This window comes from Sciurus carolinensis, chromosome 4, assembly GCF_902686445.1.
Source record: "Sciurus carolinensis chromosome 4, mSciCar1.2, whole genome shotgun sequence".
Lineage (NCBI taxonomy): Eukaryota > Metazoa > Chordata > Mammalia > Rodentia > Sciuridae > Sciurus > Sciurus carolinensis.
The window spans coordinates 126,663,802-126,683,189 of record NC_062216.1 but is presented as its reverse complement, the minus strand read 5'-3'; the positions used below and the strand labels follow the sequence as shown (position 1 = coordinate 126,683,189).

Sequence of the window (19,388 nt, the reverse complement as noted above, 5' to 3'; positions counted from 1 at the left end):
AGGATGCTCTAGTCCTTCTTTTTTTTTAATTTAATTTTATCTATTTATTTATTTTTTGTAGTTTCTACCCATTGCTGGCACAAATTCCCTTCCTCCTTCTAAATTTTTTGTGCGATATGTGGTTTGGAATTTTCCTTTAATGTCCAAGACCAAAATTACCTGATTAAAACCTGGACCCCAAACTTTGTAGTTTTTACAAAGTCACTTTGAAGCCAGTCACTTTAGTTCCTTCAAGTATCAAGTGAGGATAATAATAGCTCAAAAGAACATGTGAGGATGAATGGAGGTCCACAGGGCACCATGAGATCTGTGGCACCTTCTTCCTAAGGAGCAGTGCTCTCTGGAACACGTGATCTGGTCATAGCACATCCTTGCTGCTCCTTATTGTGGATGGATAGTTAATACTCCTAAAATGTCAGCTTTCTTCAGAAAAGTAAATATCAACTCATTAGCTTCCTCACTAACATTTTATTAAACTTCCTCTGCAAGGAAATGGCAATTCTGTCTTTCCCCCATATATGAAATACTCCACAGATATTAAGAATGTGATCATAGCAAACAGAGTCTAACCAAGTACACAAACAAAGACTTTGCAGGGAGATGCAGTTCTCCTACGTGTGCACCACACACTGGCAGTCATTTTCCATCTGGGACTGCATTAAGTATCACTAAGGAGAAGTGTTTATTTGCCTAATGGCCCAACAGAAATTCAATGTAATTCAAACTTAAACAAAACATTGGAACAATACTACAAATAACCTTTCTTCAGCTCCCTCTCAATTTTTTTTGCCAAAACAAAAAATAATCAAACCAATTTCCCCCTTTTAAAGGACTCAGTATCAACCTCAGCTAGGAACATACTCTAGAGCTGGTTTGAAGGAAACTTTGAATTTCCAAAAATATGTGTATAGCTGTTGATTCCAAAAGGGAAATTATAGAGATTCAAACACTTATCAATTTCAGAAAGAGCTCCGAAAGATTTGATAAAAAAGAGTGGGAACTATAATCTCCCTGAAGTCAGATGGGGACAATATGTTTGAAAAATTGCTGCTTTAGCACTAACTTCCAACTTTATATGTAATGCTCATCTCTTAAAATTTTATTTCTAATTGTCTTGTTTTGCTTTAGGTTGTCTGATCAGTTGGGTTTGTTTTTTGGGTCTTTTGTTTTTTGTTTGTTTTTGTTTTTGCACTGGGTATAAACCTTGAAAGGCAAAATAAACAAAAATGGAAATCTATGGCATAGCTTATACTAAGACAAAACCTGGGCTGAGGAACTCTCATACTATTCCCCTGTTTGAGCAAATCCCATTACTGATGCAGGAAAACACACAAAGTAATTCCTCGGCTGCTGGTGGCAGGAGGGATGTAAATACAAATGTGAGGTAGTTCTTTCCACATGAGGGAAATATTTGTCTACATAATATCCCTGCAATGTCTGACAAATTACCAGAGCATCTGCTCGCTGTCATCTGTAAGTAAACTCTTAGCTTGGTGTTAACTGAACTTGACACACCATGAGCCAGTTGCAGTTCACAGGACTTAGTTCCGACCCAGGCATTACAAGAGGCACTAAAACCCCAAAATGTGAACTACAGAGAACACCAAGTACAAAAACTGCAAAAGCATTCACATTAAAAAGCATGGGGTGGAGCTGGGGAGAGCACACAATAATAATTTACCATAACTTGTGCACTGGAAAGAATGAAGACTGGTGGGGAAGAACTGACAGACTGTCCCCATAGATTAACTGCCACTCCAGAGCATTTAAAAAAAAAAAAAAAAGAAAAAAAAATTTGAGGCTCTAAGCATGGTAGAATATGGCTGACACCATGTAAAAAATTAACATGAAAACATTAAAGGTAAAGAATTAGAATATTCTGAAAACATCAAGAACTGCGTATTAAACTTTAGTCTCTCTTACCTGGAGTTTGCACATCTCTATTAAACTAATAAATTATTGCTGATGAACAAACTGGTAGAATGGACTATTTTAACTTTTCAAGTCACTGATATAGAACTACCTGCTTAACATTCTAAACTCTCTCTAGACTAGCAGACCAAGAATGATACCAGCAATAGATCAGGAGTTAAATTATAGTTAGAAAAGGGGAGAAAAGTAAGGTAGGACATTAAAATTTTATTCTGAAATTATCTCTGGCCACAACAATAAAATTTAACAAATATTCACTAAACAGTCTTACTCCTGTCATCAGCTGTACAATACATACAGTATCATAGAACTGGCCACTAGGATTAAAATCCACTAGAACATATTTCATGTTAAGTGGCGACAGCAGCATCTCACAGAAATTTTTACATACATATATACACAGTCCACATTCAACCATTTTCACATATTTTCAGTACACACAGTTGCAGCATATTACAGTCACGTGTCTAAGTTGTTGCTCGATAAAAACCCAAGCCACTGCCTAGACATAACTGTAGCAGTTGAGCTGAGTATAATTACAATTAATTTTTTATATGTCCATAGCAGAGAGATGTACAAGCCCCTAAGAAACAAAGAGTTCACAAATACTTGTTTTTTAAATGCTACCACAGCATTATGTTGGGCAATATTAAAACCTTTACCAACCAAATCAGATTTTTAAAAAGTCTTCTGCTTACCAGAAATATTCTTGATGAAAAAAATTACAAAAATGAATGCTCTCTTTAAAATAATTCACACTTGTATTTTAAGATTCCAATATGGCCCAATGCTACTGATGCCTAAAGTGTTTTCTAACATTCTGAAGGAGTCATTTAATATGACTCCAAACCACCCATTAAGTTTAAAAGTGGCTTAAGTGCCTTGCACCCATATTGTAAAAATCCCTGGCCATCCTTACTAGAGCCAGGCACATATAAAAGGAATGCACTTTGGTTCATACCAAATGCCCTGGGATTAATCACACTATAAAATTAAATGGTTTGAGGTAAATTTTTACAAATACAGTTGATTTTTGTCTAGTGTTAGCATAACAAAAAAATATCCTTTAAAAAATCAGTCTGATGTTAAGATACAACAAAGGACATCTTTAACCCCTTAAACACAGGAATTCCCTGTGTAACTAGTCAATGGTTATCTTGTTCAACATCCGATGATGATTCACGCCTTATGGTTTCTATTAAGGCCTGTAACTAGATAGTTAAGACAGATGTAACTTTGCAGAGGTGGGTTCCATCCTTACTGCCTAGCATTTAAAGAGTTAAAGAGGCCAAAAAATGCATGCCCTACAACATGGCATTCAGAACAAAAGGCACATTGTTAACACTAAGGGCACAATTTCTCCTCTACTGTTAATCTACACAGTCTTGCATCACTGTTGTTCCACCGTTGTAGCAATACACTTAAGTGGCAATGAACACTCTGGTGGTGCAAGAAACAGAGCCAAATGAGACTGCAACCGAAGACAAGACGACACTGTGCTATTCCTACATCTGACAACAGCTTAGACATCCCTAGACAATGGTAACCTGTGAGACTAAGGACTGTTTCCAAGCCGACCCCTAGTAGCCTAGCAGAGCCCTTTATTTTTTAGGTTTTGTAAATCATGAAGATGCAAGATTTTTCTTTTTCTGATAGTATAATCAAACGAATTTTTTAAAAGCAGCTCTGTCACTAAATGCTGACACGTGGTGGCTCTCATGAATATAGAAACTTCCACTGTATTTGGGTAAGAACGGAAAAAAAAAAAAAAAAAGCCCCATAGCACTGCACATTATAGTTTGGCTTAAAAGTTTCCGGTTGCATTTGTGAATAAAGATAGTCACAAATGCATTGCTGGCATCTTAAGAACCAGTTTTGTGTGGTGGGAAAAAGATAAACATATTTTTACTATTTAATATAAGTTTTCTTATGTATAATGATCTTATAGGGAAATAAATAATGGCAGGCTCAGTATCACATATTTGAGCCAATGTAAAAATGAGAGTGGAAATGGAAGAGGAGAATTGTAAGGGGAAAGTGACCTTTATGTGTTTCTATTTATTTTAATGACCTCAAGAAGCTAACCATCATTAAGAGACTCATGGTTTTACAAAGTCACCAAACCAAGTCTTACACTTCTTAAGCCTTTAAGCCAAAATCTCAATAAATACACAAATGTTTAAGTCCTATAAACCACTGATTGGGGGTTTCGTCACATGAGCATTATTTAAAATGCAACTTACTAACATATTATTGCACTTTCACAGATTACACATAAATGTGTACAATATGCTAAAGAATTTGACTAGGGGAAATAAGCTATAATTTCTAAATACAGAAGTACAAATTAATTTATCAGTGACACCTTTAAATAGTAAAGCAAATATCAATATCACTATTTTATTAATAAGCTAATCTTATTACTGTTTTTTGGCAAATATCTGAAATATTTCCTGAGCATATTTTTCCACCATGAACCAGCAAAGCCTCAAGATAAGTAAAATTTTTTTTTTTCAAAACTACAATTTTTTTATCTTAAAGTAAGAGAAAACTGTAGGATTCATATTAAAAGAACTTAACCGGAAACTTTCTTGGCCTCACTGGGGACCATGCTTTAAGTACTTGTAATTCAATTTACAGGCAATACAATAATATCTGTGCATATAAAAGGTTATTTATTCTAATTTATACTACCCCAAACCTATTGTCCAAACAGGCAGAAATCTTTCTATATTAAATTGCACATACTAAAAAATTTTTCCACGTGCCTTGAAATTGATATATATCACTGCTCATACATTAGTGATAAAATACTGAAATTTTCACTGTGAAAATAATTATTATTCAGAGAAGAAAATATTCTTTTACCTAACTCTCGGTTACTTTCCCAGGTAAAGTGTCATTCCCACAAAAACAATCAGTGCAATCCAAAAGAAAGTAAAACAAAATAGAGGAATGCAAATTCTGTGGTTCTTCTAAAGATGCAAAGAATAAGTCAAACCATTTAACTTGAGGTTGAATTTCTCTTCCTTTAAATGCGTTGTTAAAGCTGGCCTTACTGAACGGCCACAGTGATTTCTGTTCACCAAGAGGGTTTTCAACCCTACTGTTTCTTTTCTTTTTCTTTTCTTTTCTTTTTTTTTTTTTTTAAAGAGAGTTGATACTTTCCCAGGCTAAGGGAACCTTGCAGTGGCACCTGAAATGTGTGAACTCACTCCAACCTGCTAAATCTTCTTTGGAACTATGGAAATTCCCACCTTCAGTAGCTGGACTGCTGTTCTTTTTAAAATTGGAATATGAAGTGATGGTCACAATCATACAGCTGAGATGTCTCTTTCTGAATTAACAGTCTGGGATAGACAGCTGAAGGAAGAAGACAAACTAAATGCAGATAACAGATGTGTGGTGAAAGAGGAACAGAGAGAAGAGCAGAGAAGTGAGGAACAGTCATGGAATACATTTCTAAAATTAGGTGCATAACCAATCTTGTAATAGGAGGCTTCCTGACAAAACAGCTTGCCGATCAGAGTAGAAAATTTGGAGGAACACACACGTTTCCGTTTCCACTTAGCCACCAAAATGCTGCCTTGCCAGCTTTTAAAATGTCAGAATGCTAACTGGGCAATTTACAACTTGGGGAATCTTACTTTGTATTTGATCATTACTTCAGGAACAAAATCTCTTAAGGTGCAGTTTTTCTTAGAATATCATTTTCATCCTGACTATTGTCCTCCCATCATCACTACCACCCAGATTAATTTATGGAAAAAGGAAGCAGGACATGCTACACCTCTGCATGAACCTGGCGCGTGGAGAGAGGAGGAGAGAATATAATATAAACCATAAAAACATAGTGAATGTCTTTGACCAACCTGTAAATGCGCAGCAGTCATGAAGTAATCAATGGCCTGCCACTGACGTTATTACTCCGCCACACTAAATACAGTAAGGCTCATCGTACTTGTAGAAAACAAAAAGTTTCAGAAAGTATAAAAACTTAAAGCATTGTCCCCATGTATTTTATAAAAACAAAACAAACAACTTTCTTACATTAAAATTAAGTGCTGAAAAGATACAAATGAGTCGAGTTATTGAGCAAATAAAAACAGGTCTGAGCTACTCCTTTTCAACCCAATAAGGCTCAGCTACGTCGTATCTTTCAGATTACCAGCATCGGGGGGACGCGAGCTCAGCTAACGAGTTTTGGCAACACTGTCCTCTGCTGAATATTCCCATTGGCATCTGTCATTTGTGCCAAATTAGTCCTCAGTTTAGAAGCTGAGCTGGAAGGTGGAGGTAACTTGGAAATCGACGTGATAGCACCAGTGCTCTCGCTTATCCTTTTCACTGAAGTCTTCTCCCCAGTGGGAGGCTTTGGCAACCGCCTCCTTAGCCAGGGGTGCCGTAAAGCCTGGCCCGGGGTCATGCGAACGGCAGGATCCCATTCTAAACACTGTTTTAAGAAGTCAAGGAAAAGGGGATCATCACATCCCTTCAGTGCATTTCCCCACTCTCTGCTCTCCGGTGGGCCCCTCAGTTTCCCCCTCCGGGAACGGCCTCCATTGAGGACCACAGAACCATCTGAAAGAGTCGTGACAGTGCAGTAACGGGGATAACCCTTGGAGCTCACAAAATTTTTGGCTCGTTTGGATGCATCCAGCAGTTTCTGGGAAGGCATGCCCAACAGTTCAATCATACAGGCCAGCTGGTCCCCTTCATCCTCCCCAGGCAGGAGGGGGTAACCTGTCAGGAGCTCTGCTAAAATGCAGCCCAGGCTCCACATATCAATGGGCATGCCATATCTGGCCCCAAGTATCACTTCTGGAGCCCGGTAAAACCGTGATTGGATATATGTGTAGACACGCTGATGCTCATAACAACTGGAGCCAAAATCAATCACTTTAATACTGCTTCTACCCTGCTGCTTTAACAAAATGTTCTCGGGCTTAAGGTCACAGTGAATTATTCTGTTTTTGTGTAAAGCATCCAAGCACTGCAGAATCGAGTGAGCAAATTTGCGGACCAAAGGCAGGCTGAAGCCCTGGAATTTATTCTTCTTGATGAGCTCATAGAGGTTCATACTCAGCAGTTCAAACGTCATGCAGATGTGGTTGCGGAAGGTGAAATTCTCCAACATGTGTATGACGTTCATGGTGTTGTCTTTGTCCTGCTTCCGCAGGTGTTCCAGGATTCGGATCTCCTCTGCTGCCTGCCGGTGAAAGCGCTTTTCATTCCGCACCATCTTCAGGGCCACATGCTGGTGGACTTTGTGATCATAGGCCTTGACCACCTGACCAAAGCTCCCCTTTCCAATGACCTTGAGGACCTCGTACCTGTAAGCCACATGATCATGGGGCACCTGCACATATGATCCCTGGTCGTCATCATAGCCACCATTGTTGGGTCCACCTGTCATACCCTGGCGCTTCTTTGCATTTGGACCCAAGAAATATATTTCAGGGTAGCTAAAAATCTCATGGTGTTCGAAGGCTGTTAATTTTTGCATGTATTGCTTCATTGCTTGTTCAGGAGTCATGGGGGTGGCTTTTACCTTCCCCATGCCTTCCATAGACTTCAGAGAGGTGGAGCTCCCCTGCCGTCTGTGAATGCTATCCAGCTGCCGCTCTGGCACCACTGGCAAGCCCGTTTTGCCCATCGTTGTAAGCCCATTTGGTTGTGTGGTGAGCACTGTCCGCTTGTTACTGTTATCCTCAAACAGCTGCTGAACCTGGATCTGTCCGTGGCTGTGGCTAACATGCAGGTGATCATTCATTGTGTGCTTACTGCCACCAATCTGGAATTGAGACAGGAAACATAAATAGAATGGAACAGTTCTGCCTGTTCAGATGTGAGATTTCATAAGTCAGTCACCATCCCCCACCTTTACAAAATCCACCTCCGTTTGAATCCACAGGCAGAATCAGTTTTACTAAATGGAGGGACCCCATGAACACACTGACAGAGACTGGAGATGATGCTAACAGGCTCTGATGCAAATAAAGAAAAAGAGCTAAGGTGACTGAGTAAGGCTAAAAACATGACTGACACACACAAGCAGTCTGCTCTACAAAGTTGGAGTCCTTACAGTAAGTTCTTCATGGAGGTAAAGACTAATCTTTCTTGTTCATCATTCTAAACCTAACATTTAGTACTGGCCCATCGTTAAGTGTTCCACTCAATGCATACTCGACATAAAAATGACACTGGACACAGGAAAAGCATTAGCACATCAGAGTTTACACAGGCTCCCAACCCCCGGATCACAGCATCTTCCACACCTCACGCAGCAGCTTCTTTATAACATGAGGACGAGAGTCACATACCATTTCTCCAATATCTAGATCTATTCCAAAACTGCTTAATCACCCGTGTTCCCTTCTCCTTGGAAATCCAGGAACATATATATGATTTAGTGACCAAGAAAAACACTGCTTGAAAGATCCTCACAAAGATTTGCACCATAGTTATCTTGTAAGCCTCTGATCTATTTTTAAAAGTTTCTGGGCTTTCCTGACTATAATGACCATTTAAGGCCATTCAGCCCATCAAACCAAGCAACCACCACAATGTTTGGGGCCTTGCTTTGGTCAATGGCTCTGCTCTCAGAAAGTAAGCATTTCTATGGCTGCTGAGATTCTCAGCTTTCCAACAGGGAATACAAAGTAGTCATTGCTATTTGAGGCACACATGCATCCCTGAACAGTTCTATCTAAACAAACTGATCTGGTAAACCAAGAGGCCTAGGCCTTCTGAGAACATGCCTGATTTCCTTCAAAAGAGCTTGCTAGGTGATTTTTATATGAAATCTCAAAGATCAACTTATCATTCACAATCCACCTCATTCATTCAACTCTGGTATTGCCAGAGGTCTGACCACAAAACTAGGAGTGTGGGTGTCCTTCAGGAGTTTATAATAAACTAGCTGAAGGCCTCTGTCATCAGTATTTTTTCTGTTATCCCCTGCTAAAGCCTACCTTTGGAGCTTTTTATACTTCTAGGAAAAAAGTACTCTGTAGCTGTAACATAGTAATTCAAGAAATGGTCTGGGAACACTGGGATTATAAACTGAAATTTCAAATCCTTCCTACTAGAAGATCAAGCCCTTTCCATTTTCTTCAGCTGACATATCGCATGTGTTATGATTATCTGAAAACTGAGGTTTCTCTCTGCTTGCTTCTAAAGTAGATTAGAAGGCAGTAGTTGAACCTGTCTATGACTTTATAGATTCAGGGATCTAATTTCTCAGAGAGATTTACCTAAGACTTATAGTTGAGCTCTTTCATTAAACTCAGAGATGATATTCCATGCTAGGTGACCTTATATTCTATTAGGGTGACTGGACAGGTTAGTTCATCTTCATTCTACACCAAAAGCAGGGTAGTCCATAAAAATGCATTAGGAAGGCCTTAGGCATGTATAAAAGTAATACAGTCTTCACTGATTTTCTTCCCAAACCTGTTTCTCTGCATCCCTTCCTTTACACTATGGTCTGTCAATCATTAGCACTAAAACACCTGGAATTCAAAACATATCCCTCCTATACAACTATTCTCCTAAGGGCAGGATGAAAGTATACATTACTTACATACATGTTATAAGAAAAGCTTCATTAAGCTTAAGGCTACATTAACCTTGCAAGTTTAAGGATTCCTAAAATGATAGCCATCATTTTTTTGAGCTTCTGAAATTCACTCTAATTTTTGCTATGGCATTTTTTCTGTTTCACATACTTCAAAAGGTGATCACAAACATTTCAGTGAGCTAGAGTTTGTCCATGAACTAGACCATCTTGTACCTCTCCAACCGCTTCCTCTTGGTCTCCTTTGGTAGTATCAACTGTCAGTTTGCCTGTCCTTAGGTTGGTTCCAAGGTTCCTTGGGGCTCGAGGCTCAGTTCTCTTGGTTGCTCACTCCTACAACTCCCTGGTTGATCCTGACCACAGCCAGGGCTTTAGCATCACTCATGGGCTGATGTCTGCCCTATCTTCTCTAGTTCAGACCTGCAGAATCCATGTCTCCAGAGCTAACGATCTACATCCAACTGCTATTCAGTTCTTTCAGAAGCAAGTCAAACTCAACTTGTGATTTTTCTGCCAAAATGGTTTTCTCTTTTCACAATCCTCAATTTTTGACAAACAAGAGACTCCAATTCTACAGTCACTCAGTTGTACACCTGGAAGTGACACACCTGGAAAACCCTCTTGGCACCCCCATCCATCTTCCCAAAACACTGTGAGGCCTGGTCACATTTATCTATAAATAACTTTTCCATAAGCATCCTAAATATACCCCATTTCACTAGGACAACTGAAGCAGCTTCATAACATGTACCCTTGCTTCTCAGTATGGAATTTTCCAAGTCTCTTCTTCATAATGTCTTTACAGTTACATTTACAAGCATCAATCCAAGTGCTCTTGCTTTTGCTCAAGGCTCACAGTTATTTCCCATTTCCACAGCTAATGCAACTTACCAATGAGAACACAAGGCCCTAAAATGTACAGCCTCAATAATCTAAGCCCTTCAGTAGTCTAGTCACTGCCACTTAGCTAAGAGGAACAAAATTGAATTCCCCAAGACCCATGAAAACACCAAGTATTTTTACACTACTTTGCTTTCGATGAGGTCACATTTTGTAAGAGCCCAAGGATTTCCAGTAAGACACACATGAAATGAATCCAGCTCCACCATTTACCAACCATGTGAACTTGGGCAATTAATGTCTCTGAACCTCACTGTCCTTGTATTCAGAGAGAAGGTAACAGAGCAACCTCATTAGTGCTACTAGGAGGATTAAAAAGATAGTATGTATAAAGTATTTAGCAAGTGAGAGTTATTATTACTGTCCTTTTCAGATGCTATATGGAATCTCCTTCCATTGTCTAGGCGATAAACTCCTACTCACTTTTCAATGCCTGGTTTAACTCTCATTTTCCTGACCTACTAAACAGCTCCTTCTGTACTTACAATGCTCTGTTATATTATTAATAACACTTACTTCATTCTACTGCAAATGTTTTAACATCAGATGTTCCCACCTGGAATTGACTGCGAGTAATTTCAAGGCAGGGTCACCTCTTATCTTTGTAAGCTCCTCTTAACATAAACTCAGATATACAATAAGCACTTAATGAAAATTTATTTCTTGGGGGTTATTCTTGAGAAATATATTTTGTACCTTCAAAAAGAAACATGAAGTCAATGCCCAGGGCATTAGGAAACATCCCTGGTGTCTTAAGTCTCAAAATGTTACACTTTCAGTACATTAGCACAGACTTGGAGGCTGAGGACAGTTGGTTTAAAAGGACCTGTAGCAGACATCAACTAAACACCTAAAAGCCACACATGGAACCTTAAACTTTCCAGATATTAAAGGGATTCAAGTGAGAGCGAGTCAAAGAATTTTGAGCCTGGAACGCTGTAGGACTCTGAAATCACAGCCAAACTCAAAAGCACAATTAACGGATCTACAAAGGTGGGGGTTGGGGGTAAAGAATTAGAAAAGCCAGAACATTTCCAGAATACATATGCCAGGAGTACATCATAAACTTAAGGTCATTAAAACCCTCTCACTCCCACTTGAGTCTCTCAAGGCTGAGATTTTGGCTTATTCCTATTTGATTTGCTAATGTCTAGCACAGCGTGTGTCACATTTAAAAACACAGGTTGAATGATTAAAAACACCCAAAAGTGATAAGTTAAATTAGAAGAACCTACAACCGTTTCCTTTGACCATGAAATATTTCAGTATTAAAAGTCATGTAAGAACAACAGTCTAACAAGTTTGGTAACTTTAATCCCTTCCAATGAAAATAGGACAAATTTTTTACTGCACTACTATCTTCAGGGGTTTACAAACTTCTCCAAAGTCATCCTAGAACTATTGTGTGTACTGTTATGGGAATAAATCTGAGTCTAAAGACAGGATGTGAACTCCTCCCCAGCACAGACAGCCCCTGTAGCCTTGAGTCAAACATTAACCTGTTCTGCTTCCAAACAGTATTATTTTTAAAATATGAATTTTCATTATTTAATCCCAATTATTTTATAAAGGTAATTTGAGAGTGCTTTCAACATTTAAAAGTCATGAAAGTGATAAATTTCAGTATTTTGGAATCTTATAAACTAAATATATTAATATTCCCATACTATATTAAAAAAAAAAAAAACAATGGGAATCAAGATAAGTACTGGGTATACTTTAAAAGACAAGTAAATTAACTAAATTAGTATAGTATAAAAAAGATAAAAGGAGACAGAAAACAATGAGCAATGGGAAATTCTAAGAATCATAATCTTACTACACTCCATTTATGCATGATTTATCAAAATGTATAAATGCATTCTGTCATGTACAATGAAACAGAATAAAAAAATTTTAAAAAGAATCATAATCTTTATAATCACCTATTTACCTGTCTACTATATCATTTATAAGGGAAAATATGGGCAAATTCCTATGACAAGATCATTTTTCTCTCCTTAATGCCCTTTTCTCCCCACTCATTCTAAAATAATTCTTCCCAGGTGTAATTGCTCTGGAATTAAAACCAAAAATCTTATAAAAAATTGACAGACATATGGGAATATGAATCTGCAAAGGTTCTTGCATTTATAACATAGCTAATACAATTTCCTAGATTTAATAGTGCCAGGCAGTATATTAAAACCAGACTCAGGAGGGTTTGGGACTGTACAATATGTATTGATATGAGCTGGCAAGGGAATGTTGACCAAACCAGTTATTTTGTGGAGTCTGCATCTTCATCTAAAAATGAAGGAATAGGGTCCCATAAACTGGGTCACTTTAACCTTTCTTATTCTATGAAATCTGTGATGTTATACATATAGTATCAAAACTAAACAACATTCAAAACCCAAATTCACATTTTCAAAACCAACCATCTAATAATTAACAGCACACTGAAGTTTAGACTTAAGCTAAAATCAAGTAAACCAGACATATTTATACGGACAGCAAAACACAGACATTTATCATTAGAAGCACTGGGAAATACACTCACATCTTCACGTTTCTGGCACACAACAGGCTATTCCTCCACTGGAGATTTTGTTTTCTCTAATTTCATCACATATTTCAATGGCAAAGAGGCACTGATCAAGCTAAGCCCATCCTTAAAAGAGTGGAATCCAGATGCAAACCAAGTATTCTTTCCCAGTTCACATCATGTCATGTGATTACATCAACACATGGAAAAAAACTGGATGTTATATTTTCCAAACTGTCAGATGATTCTAAACCAAACAAAAAAAAATCCGAATCCCTAAAACCAATGGCAGTCCCTTAACTGAAATATCTGTGACAAGAACATTCAAGGGCAATACACAGAATTATTCATCCTACCTGCAGATTCTCTCCCTCCCATCAACAGTCCAACACAGTTTAGTTAATATCTGTAGTGAATTCCTAGCCCCTGGGACTAGACATGTCAGAAAGAAAAAAAAGAGAGAGAGAGAGAGAATGATTAACAAGAAATGTTTCCTCTGAAATATCTCTCTCTCTCTCTCTCTCTCTCTCTCTCTCTTTCTCCCTCCCTCCCTCCCTCCCTCCCTCCCTCCTTCCCTCCCTCCAAGTCTAACTGGAGTAACTCCAGCCCAGACATCCACTCACAATTTTTCCTGGAATAAACAGGTTTCCCCAGAACACATGAGCTCCAGAGTTGATCCTCCACAGCCTACAAATGGCCTTTTCTACAGGAACTCAACTTTCATGTGGAAAACAAAACCATATCCCTGCCACTGAGCATCCCTCACACAAAACCACCTTTAGGGGCTCATCTGGAAGATCCAACTAGGAAAAAGATCTATAAAACCATCACCTCCTCCAAGCGCAAACCTCCTCTAGGATGCCAGTCACCATCCAAGGGCAATCGCTGGGAGCTGAGAAAAGGTCCATGCTTAAGTCCAATCCAGCTTGCTGATCTCTGCAGTCACTAGTCTCATACTGGGTTCTCCACTCTCTCTTGGCCCTTGGAGGGGCCACAACACCTGTCAGGCACCCTTTCCTTGCCGCCTACAAAACAAAGCTGACCCTTTCCTTTTGAATAATGTCCAACTAGGGAATCCTACAGGGGTGGCTTGTTTTGTTTTGACTGCTGCTGTGGCTTTTATTTTTGTTAATGTTAATTACAATTTCTGCTGTGCTCAAACCTGTAGCACTCATAAAACATGCTTACACACGCGGGCGACAATTGGTGGTGCTCCCTGCTGGCTGGAGCCAGGCCTCAGAGGCTCTTTGGGGGGATCGATTTTCCGGGCAGGGCGGCCTGGCTGTCCCTAACACATATGTTTCTATAAATACCCACTACCCAAGGGGGGGGGGGCGGTGTTTACCGGGTCAGGGAAGGGAGCTCTGGAAAGCAAGGATGAAAAAGAGGAAAGACAGAAGGAAAGCTGCGAAAAAGAAGTTCCAAGGAAGAGGATCTCAGGGGTGGGCGGGCTCCGGAGGGGAAGTGAGGGGCCCACGCCACGAATCTTCCTTTGTGGCTGCAGCTTTGGCTCGCCCAAGTTAGAGGGCGGCGTCGAGGGCAGGCCACAGGCCAGGGGCGTGAAGCTGCCCGCACTTCGCCCTCTCTTGTCCCAGAGTCACAACCCCACGAGCCCGGTGCTTCTGCCGGGCGCCCTCCCGCCGCCCACCCCCCTGGCCGCCCGCGGGCTGGTTCTCACCGTGTGGGCTGCGGCCGCAGCGTTGCTGGCCCGGAGAGGAGGCAGGGCGATGGGGGAGGGCGGGCCGGTCCCCACTCCGCTCCGAGGGGCCCCCGCACCGAGCCCCGGGGAAGCCTGAAGCTGGCGAACAGCGCTGTCCCCTCCTCGGCCTGGTAGCCACACGCGGGAGGAGACAAAAGAGGGTCAGGGGGGAGAGAGTCATCCAGATCCCCCACCCCAACGGGCAGCGTATCCTGTCTCCCAGAAGACCGAGAGACTGGGACAGCAAAAACGTGCAACAGGGGAGTGAGGGGGCGTCGGGACTGGCTCCCCAGCGCGCACCCACGGGCGGGGCTCCGGCAGCTGCAAAGTTAAGTCGGGCCCTGGCGCGCGAGTTCGCGACCCGCGGGGAAGCCGGGCTGGGCCTGAGCTTCGCGGGCCCACGTTGCAGGCGGCCAGCGGCCAGGAGGGGGGGGTTGGCCGGCTGAGGAGGGCGCAACGGCCTCCCCAAGCTTGGGACTGGAGGGAAGAAGGCCCCGCCAGCCCCGTCAGAGCCCTCACAGGTCAAGCCAGGCCGGGGCGGGGGGCTCCCTTCGAGGCCGCCCTGGGCCCGCGTGCAACAATGAGCGCAGCGGTGCGGAGGCCAGGGCGCGCGGTCCGCCGGGAGCTCTCCCGCACCTCACCGCCGACTTTATTCGAGGTCCCGCGGACAGCGGCTGCCCGCCCCGCCACTGCAGGTCCGGGGGCGGGCTGTGGGCCGGCTGGGGCGGCGCGGTGGGACAGCCCTCCTTACCGGTCGGGTAGGCGGCGGGAGCGGCGGCCGAAGGTTTCCTGGTTAACATGGCCGCTGGAGAGAAAAATGCATTTCAAGGCTGCCGTCTCCGCCGCCGGTCCCGCTGCTACTTCTCGCGGCCGCCGCCGCCTCCTGGCCGCCCCTCACGCGGGTCTCCGACGCCTCCTCGCCGCCTCGCGTCAGCTACAGCCAGACACACACAGTCCGCTGCATCCCCTCGGCCCGGGCCCGCCGCCGCGAGCCCCCCGCTCTCCTCTTCACCGCCGCCGTCCTCCTCTTCCTCGGGCGGCTGCAGCACCCCCCGGCCCGTGCACATGCCTCGCCCTCCCCTGCGCACCGCTGGCTCCCCGATTCCCTCACATAGGGGCGCGGGGAGCGGGCTGTGCCGCGAGGACCCACTAGCTCGGGAGCCTCCTCCCGGGCTCGCGCGCGCGCCCCCGCGCACACTCACACACCAGCGCCCGCGCGCGCCGCGGCCCGGGAGGGCAGCCCCGCCCCCGCCGTAGGCCCCTCCCCGGACTCCCCCGGCCCCAGCCACACACACTCACGCACACCCCACCCCCACCCAGCCACCCACAGGAGTCCCAGTTCTCCACCGGATCCTCCGCATAGCCACCCTTCTACTCCTGCAAAACTCTGCAGCCCCCGCTCGCCCTCCTCCTGCCCCTCCGGCCATCTGCCCTGTTCCCGTAGGCTCCTCCACCAACGACCTTTTCCCCTCCCCGGCCTCTCCAGCCCCTGCAAAGCCCCTCTTTGGCCTTACTACTCAACCTACCACTCCCTCTCTCCTACCGAAATCGCCGCAGAGACCCCTCCCCTTCCAAGCGCGCCCCTAAACACAAATGCATTTTCAGTTTCTAATGGCTGCTCACAAACAATACTGTCCCCCACTCCACGATCCCAGTGACTTAACCACCCTCCTCTCCAGTTTGTCATGTAGATGACTTAGTTGTGCTAGGGTCACCCTGGAGAGTCAAGCCCCGAGGAGAAACCCTTGCTGAGCCTAGTAACCCCGAGCATGGGCGAAGGGGGGGCTGCCCTCCCACCTCAACCTCAGCCACACACACTTTCCCCGATTTTACTGACACCAAATGACCGCTCTCCAGTCGCTAGGACAAGGGGAGGCAGAGAGACGCTGTGGACGGCAGCTGGGGAAGCAGTTGGCTGTGGGTTGCTAGGCAAAAATAAACATCAGAGACACCTCCCATTTCCTTACAACTCGGAGCCTTTCCCCTGAGCGGCCACTGGGAGAGACACACCTTCCTATTTGCTCTCTGCTGCGAGGGAGCGACACCTCTAAATTCTCTCATCCTCTGGTATGATTCTTTCTCTACCTTCCAAGACACGTGAACTTTTTCGGTGTCCTTTTAATTGGCCTTGTACTGCTTCTCTTTCCCGTGAGACCCAAACAATTGCCTGCCCATCTCACACCTGGGCCTTGTGGTGCGCGGCACACTGTGCACCTTTGTCCAAAGGTCACAGGTTTTGCCATTTCACCAGTTAAGAAAGAGGAAAGTCTGGCAAATCCCGGATGACAGGGCAGAAAGTTATGCCGTGGATTTCTTTCCTGAGAGGTATCTAGTTTCTGAAGTTCTCCTGGGGACATGGGTTCATTCCACTCCACCCAATAGCATGTGTCTCCAGGCCCCTTGCAGGACCCAGCTTGCAGGCCCAAACTAGTGCAGACTCCAAACAGAAGGGAGCCACCTCCTGCGGAGTTCCATCGCCTCTACTGTTTGCAAATTGTCATAGCAACCTCCCGCAGAGAGCACCTTCAGCTTTATGCAAAACCAAAAACTGGATGTTTCAAGGTACAGTGTGACCCTCCCAGTGACTCCAGGCTCCTGTAGTGAAATCAAGAGTAAGGGGGCATTGGTAGAGGGAACCTGTTGCAAAGAGTATAATTTTGCCTAATAATCTTTTCAAAAAATTCTCTTGGGGCTTCCTCCTAAAAGAGTAGGACCACAGTAGAACAATCAGTCTAACTACAAGCTGCAGAAGAATCATGACTTATATTGGTCCTGGTGAGAAATATCTCCCTATGCTTATCACTGAAGGCTATTACACTTATATGCACTTGGGAAAACATATTTAGTGTTCAGAATTAACTAAAAGAAAAGGGTTACTAAGTAGCAGAGATGAAACTAGAACTGGTTTCCTTACCCCTGGTCTGATGTCCCTGTGCTTTCTATCATACCACCTTGCAATTTCAAGAAAACTCCTTCCTTTCAAAATAATTGCTTACACTGTTTTCCTCATTTTTAAAATGAGTATTCCAACTACTGATGTTCAAATAAAAAAATTCAAAAAATCAATTTTAATATGAACTGACTTTTTTTTAAGGTTATCTGTACAATACCCCAATAGAAACTTAATCTACTACTGCTTTTTCATGAATAAGAAAAATACTAATTACTGTCAGCCATAGTTGAGTTCTAAATTAATAATATTAATTCAGATATTAAACATGAGGAAAAATCAGGAAGTTTTACTTTTTACAAACATAAAGTATCACTAATTAAACTGGCCTGGTGGTGCACACCTGTAATCCCAGCAGATTGGGGGACTGAGGTAGGAGGGTTGCAAATTGAAGGCCAACATCAGTGACTTAGCAAAATCCTGTCTCAAAATTCAAAAAATAAAATAAAAAGGACTGGAGGTGTGGCTCAGGGATTGAGCCCTGGGTCCAATCCCTGGTACCAAAAATAAATAAATAAATAAATAAAAATAAAAAATAAATCACTAAGTTAAAAGAGATATGAGACATGTTTATAAAACTTTTCTTAGTATGTTGTTTCATGAAATGACAAGAATAATTTTAATTTTATTTATTTATTTACTCAACGTAAGGAAAATTGGCAGTTAACCCAATTATTAACCTTTTTTTTTTTTTTTTTTTTTTTTTGTGCTGAGGATGAGAGGATGAAGCCCAGAGGCCCTTTATCAGTGAACTACATCCCTAGCCCTTTTTATTTTTTATTTTGATACAGGGCCTCACTAAGTTGCTGAGGCTGGCTTCAAACTTTAAATCCTCATGCCTCAGCCTCCCAGTTCTTAAATATTTTTATTTTAAATCACACACCTTTGAAAATTATATTAACTCTTACTGACTTCTAAAGTAGTATTAACCATTGCTTGAATTTCTGGATCTCAGCCTGAATTAATGTCTAGTAGAAAGATATGAATGTTCTTGGGTTTTTAGGGAAGAGTGAATAGGATAAATTCTGGGAGTTATTTTTCTCAAACTGCATTTTTATAAACTATCCGTATGGATTGCATAGTATACTGTATAGTATAATTGCATAGTACACTATCTCTATAAAATGCTGTCAAAATATTACCATGTTTAACCTTCATAATTGCTAAATGACCGGAACTGATTTTAAATACCAACCCCCTTGAGAGCTCCATTCAGTTAGTAAGTTGCCTCTTTGGTTCTTGCTTGTTGTAAATCCTCTATCTGTCCTGTAATGTTTATGAAATCCAGAGTCAAATAATAAGTAGGTAGGCAGGAATTAGTAGAAGTAGAGAGAAAAAACTTAGGGAAAATCAGAATTGAGCCTTGTGGAAGGAAGTTGATTTTTCACTAAGGAGAGTACTGATCACAGAGAAAATTGGAAACGAACAAGAAAATTACTGGCTTCAAACCACATTCACTCATTTAATTCCCTTACCCCCAAAACATTTACAAAGAATTTAGTATGTACTAGGCCTAGGAGATATAATGAATCAACAGATGTAGTGGGCTAGGCTTCAGGCTGGCAATCCAATACAACTCCTTCTTTTATTAATTTAAGCAATAAAAAACAGTAAGTGCCTATTAATAGTGCGATGCTATGGTCTGAATGTTTCATATCCCTCCCAAGCTTTATGGTTTAGTGTCTATTAAGGTAAACTCCTCAGATATAGGAGGCATGGATGTCAGAAGCAAATGGCCTATGGTATCTACCCTGGCCTCTGGAGTGTGTCCATGGCCACTGCTAGCATGGAAGTCTAGAAG

At 42.3% G+C, this 19,388-nt stretch overlaps 1 protein-coding gene across 5 annotated transcripts in view; it reads right to left on the bottom strand.

The window, feature by feature from the left end:
• Window positions 1-15,814, bottom strand: part of Dyrk2 (dual specificity tyrosine phosphorylation regulated kinase 2) — a 56,641-nt gene extending 40,827 nt beyond the window's left edge. For 2 of the 5 annotated variants that reach the window (XR_007108289.1, XR_007108290.1), the window contains exons 1-3: window positions 15,389-15,814; window positions 14,617-14,765; window positions 5,805-7,726 (exon numbers count right to left, since the gene is read on the bottom strand). Coding sequence is in view for 1 of the 5 variants with exons in the window: in XM_047549169.1 (XP_047405125.1) it covers window positions 6,122-7,726; window positions 14,617-14,765; window positions 15,389-15,437 (1,803 nt within the window). In the remaining 4 variants the exon portion in view is untranslated. Of the gene's footprint in view, window positions 1-1,117; window positions 7,727-13,294; window positions 13,316-14,616; window positions 14,766-15,388 lie in introns of those variants that run through there. The other 3 variants (XM_047549169.1, XR_007108291.1, XR_007108292.1) reach the window with 3 other exon arrangements.
• Between the last annotated feature and the right edge of the window lie 3,574 nt (window positions 15,815-19,388).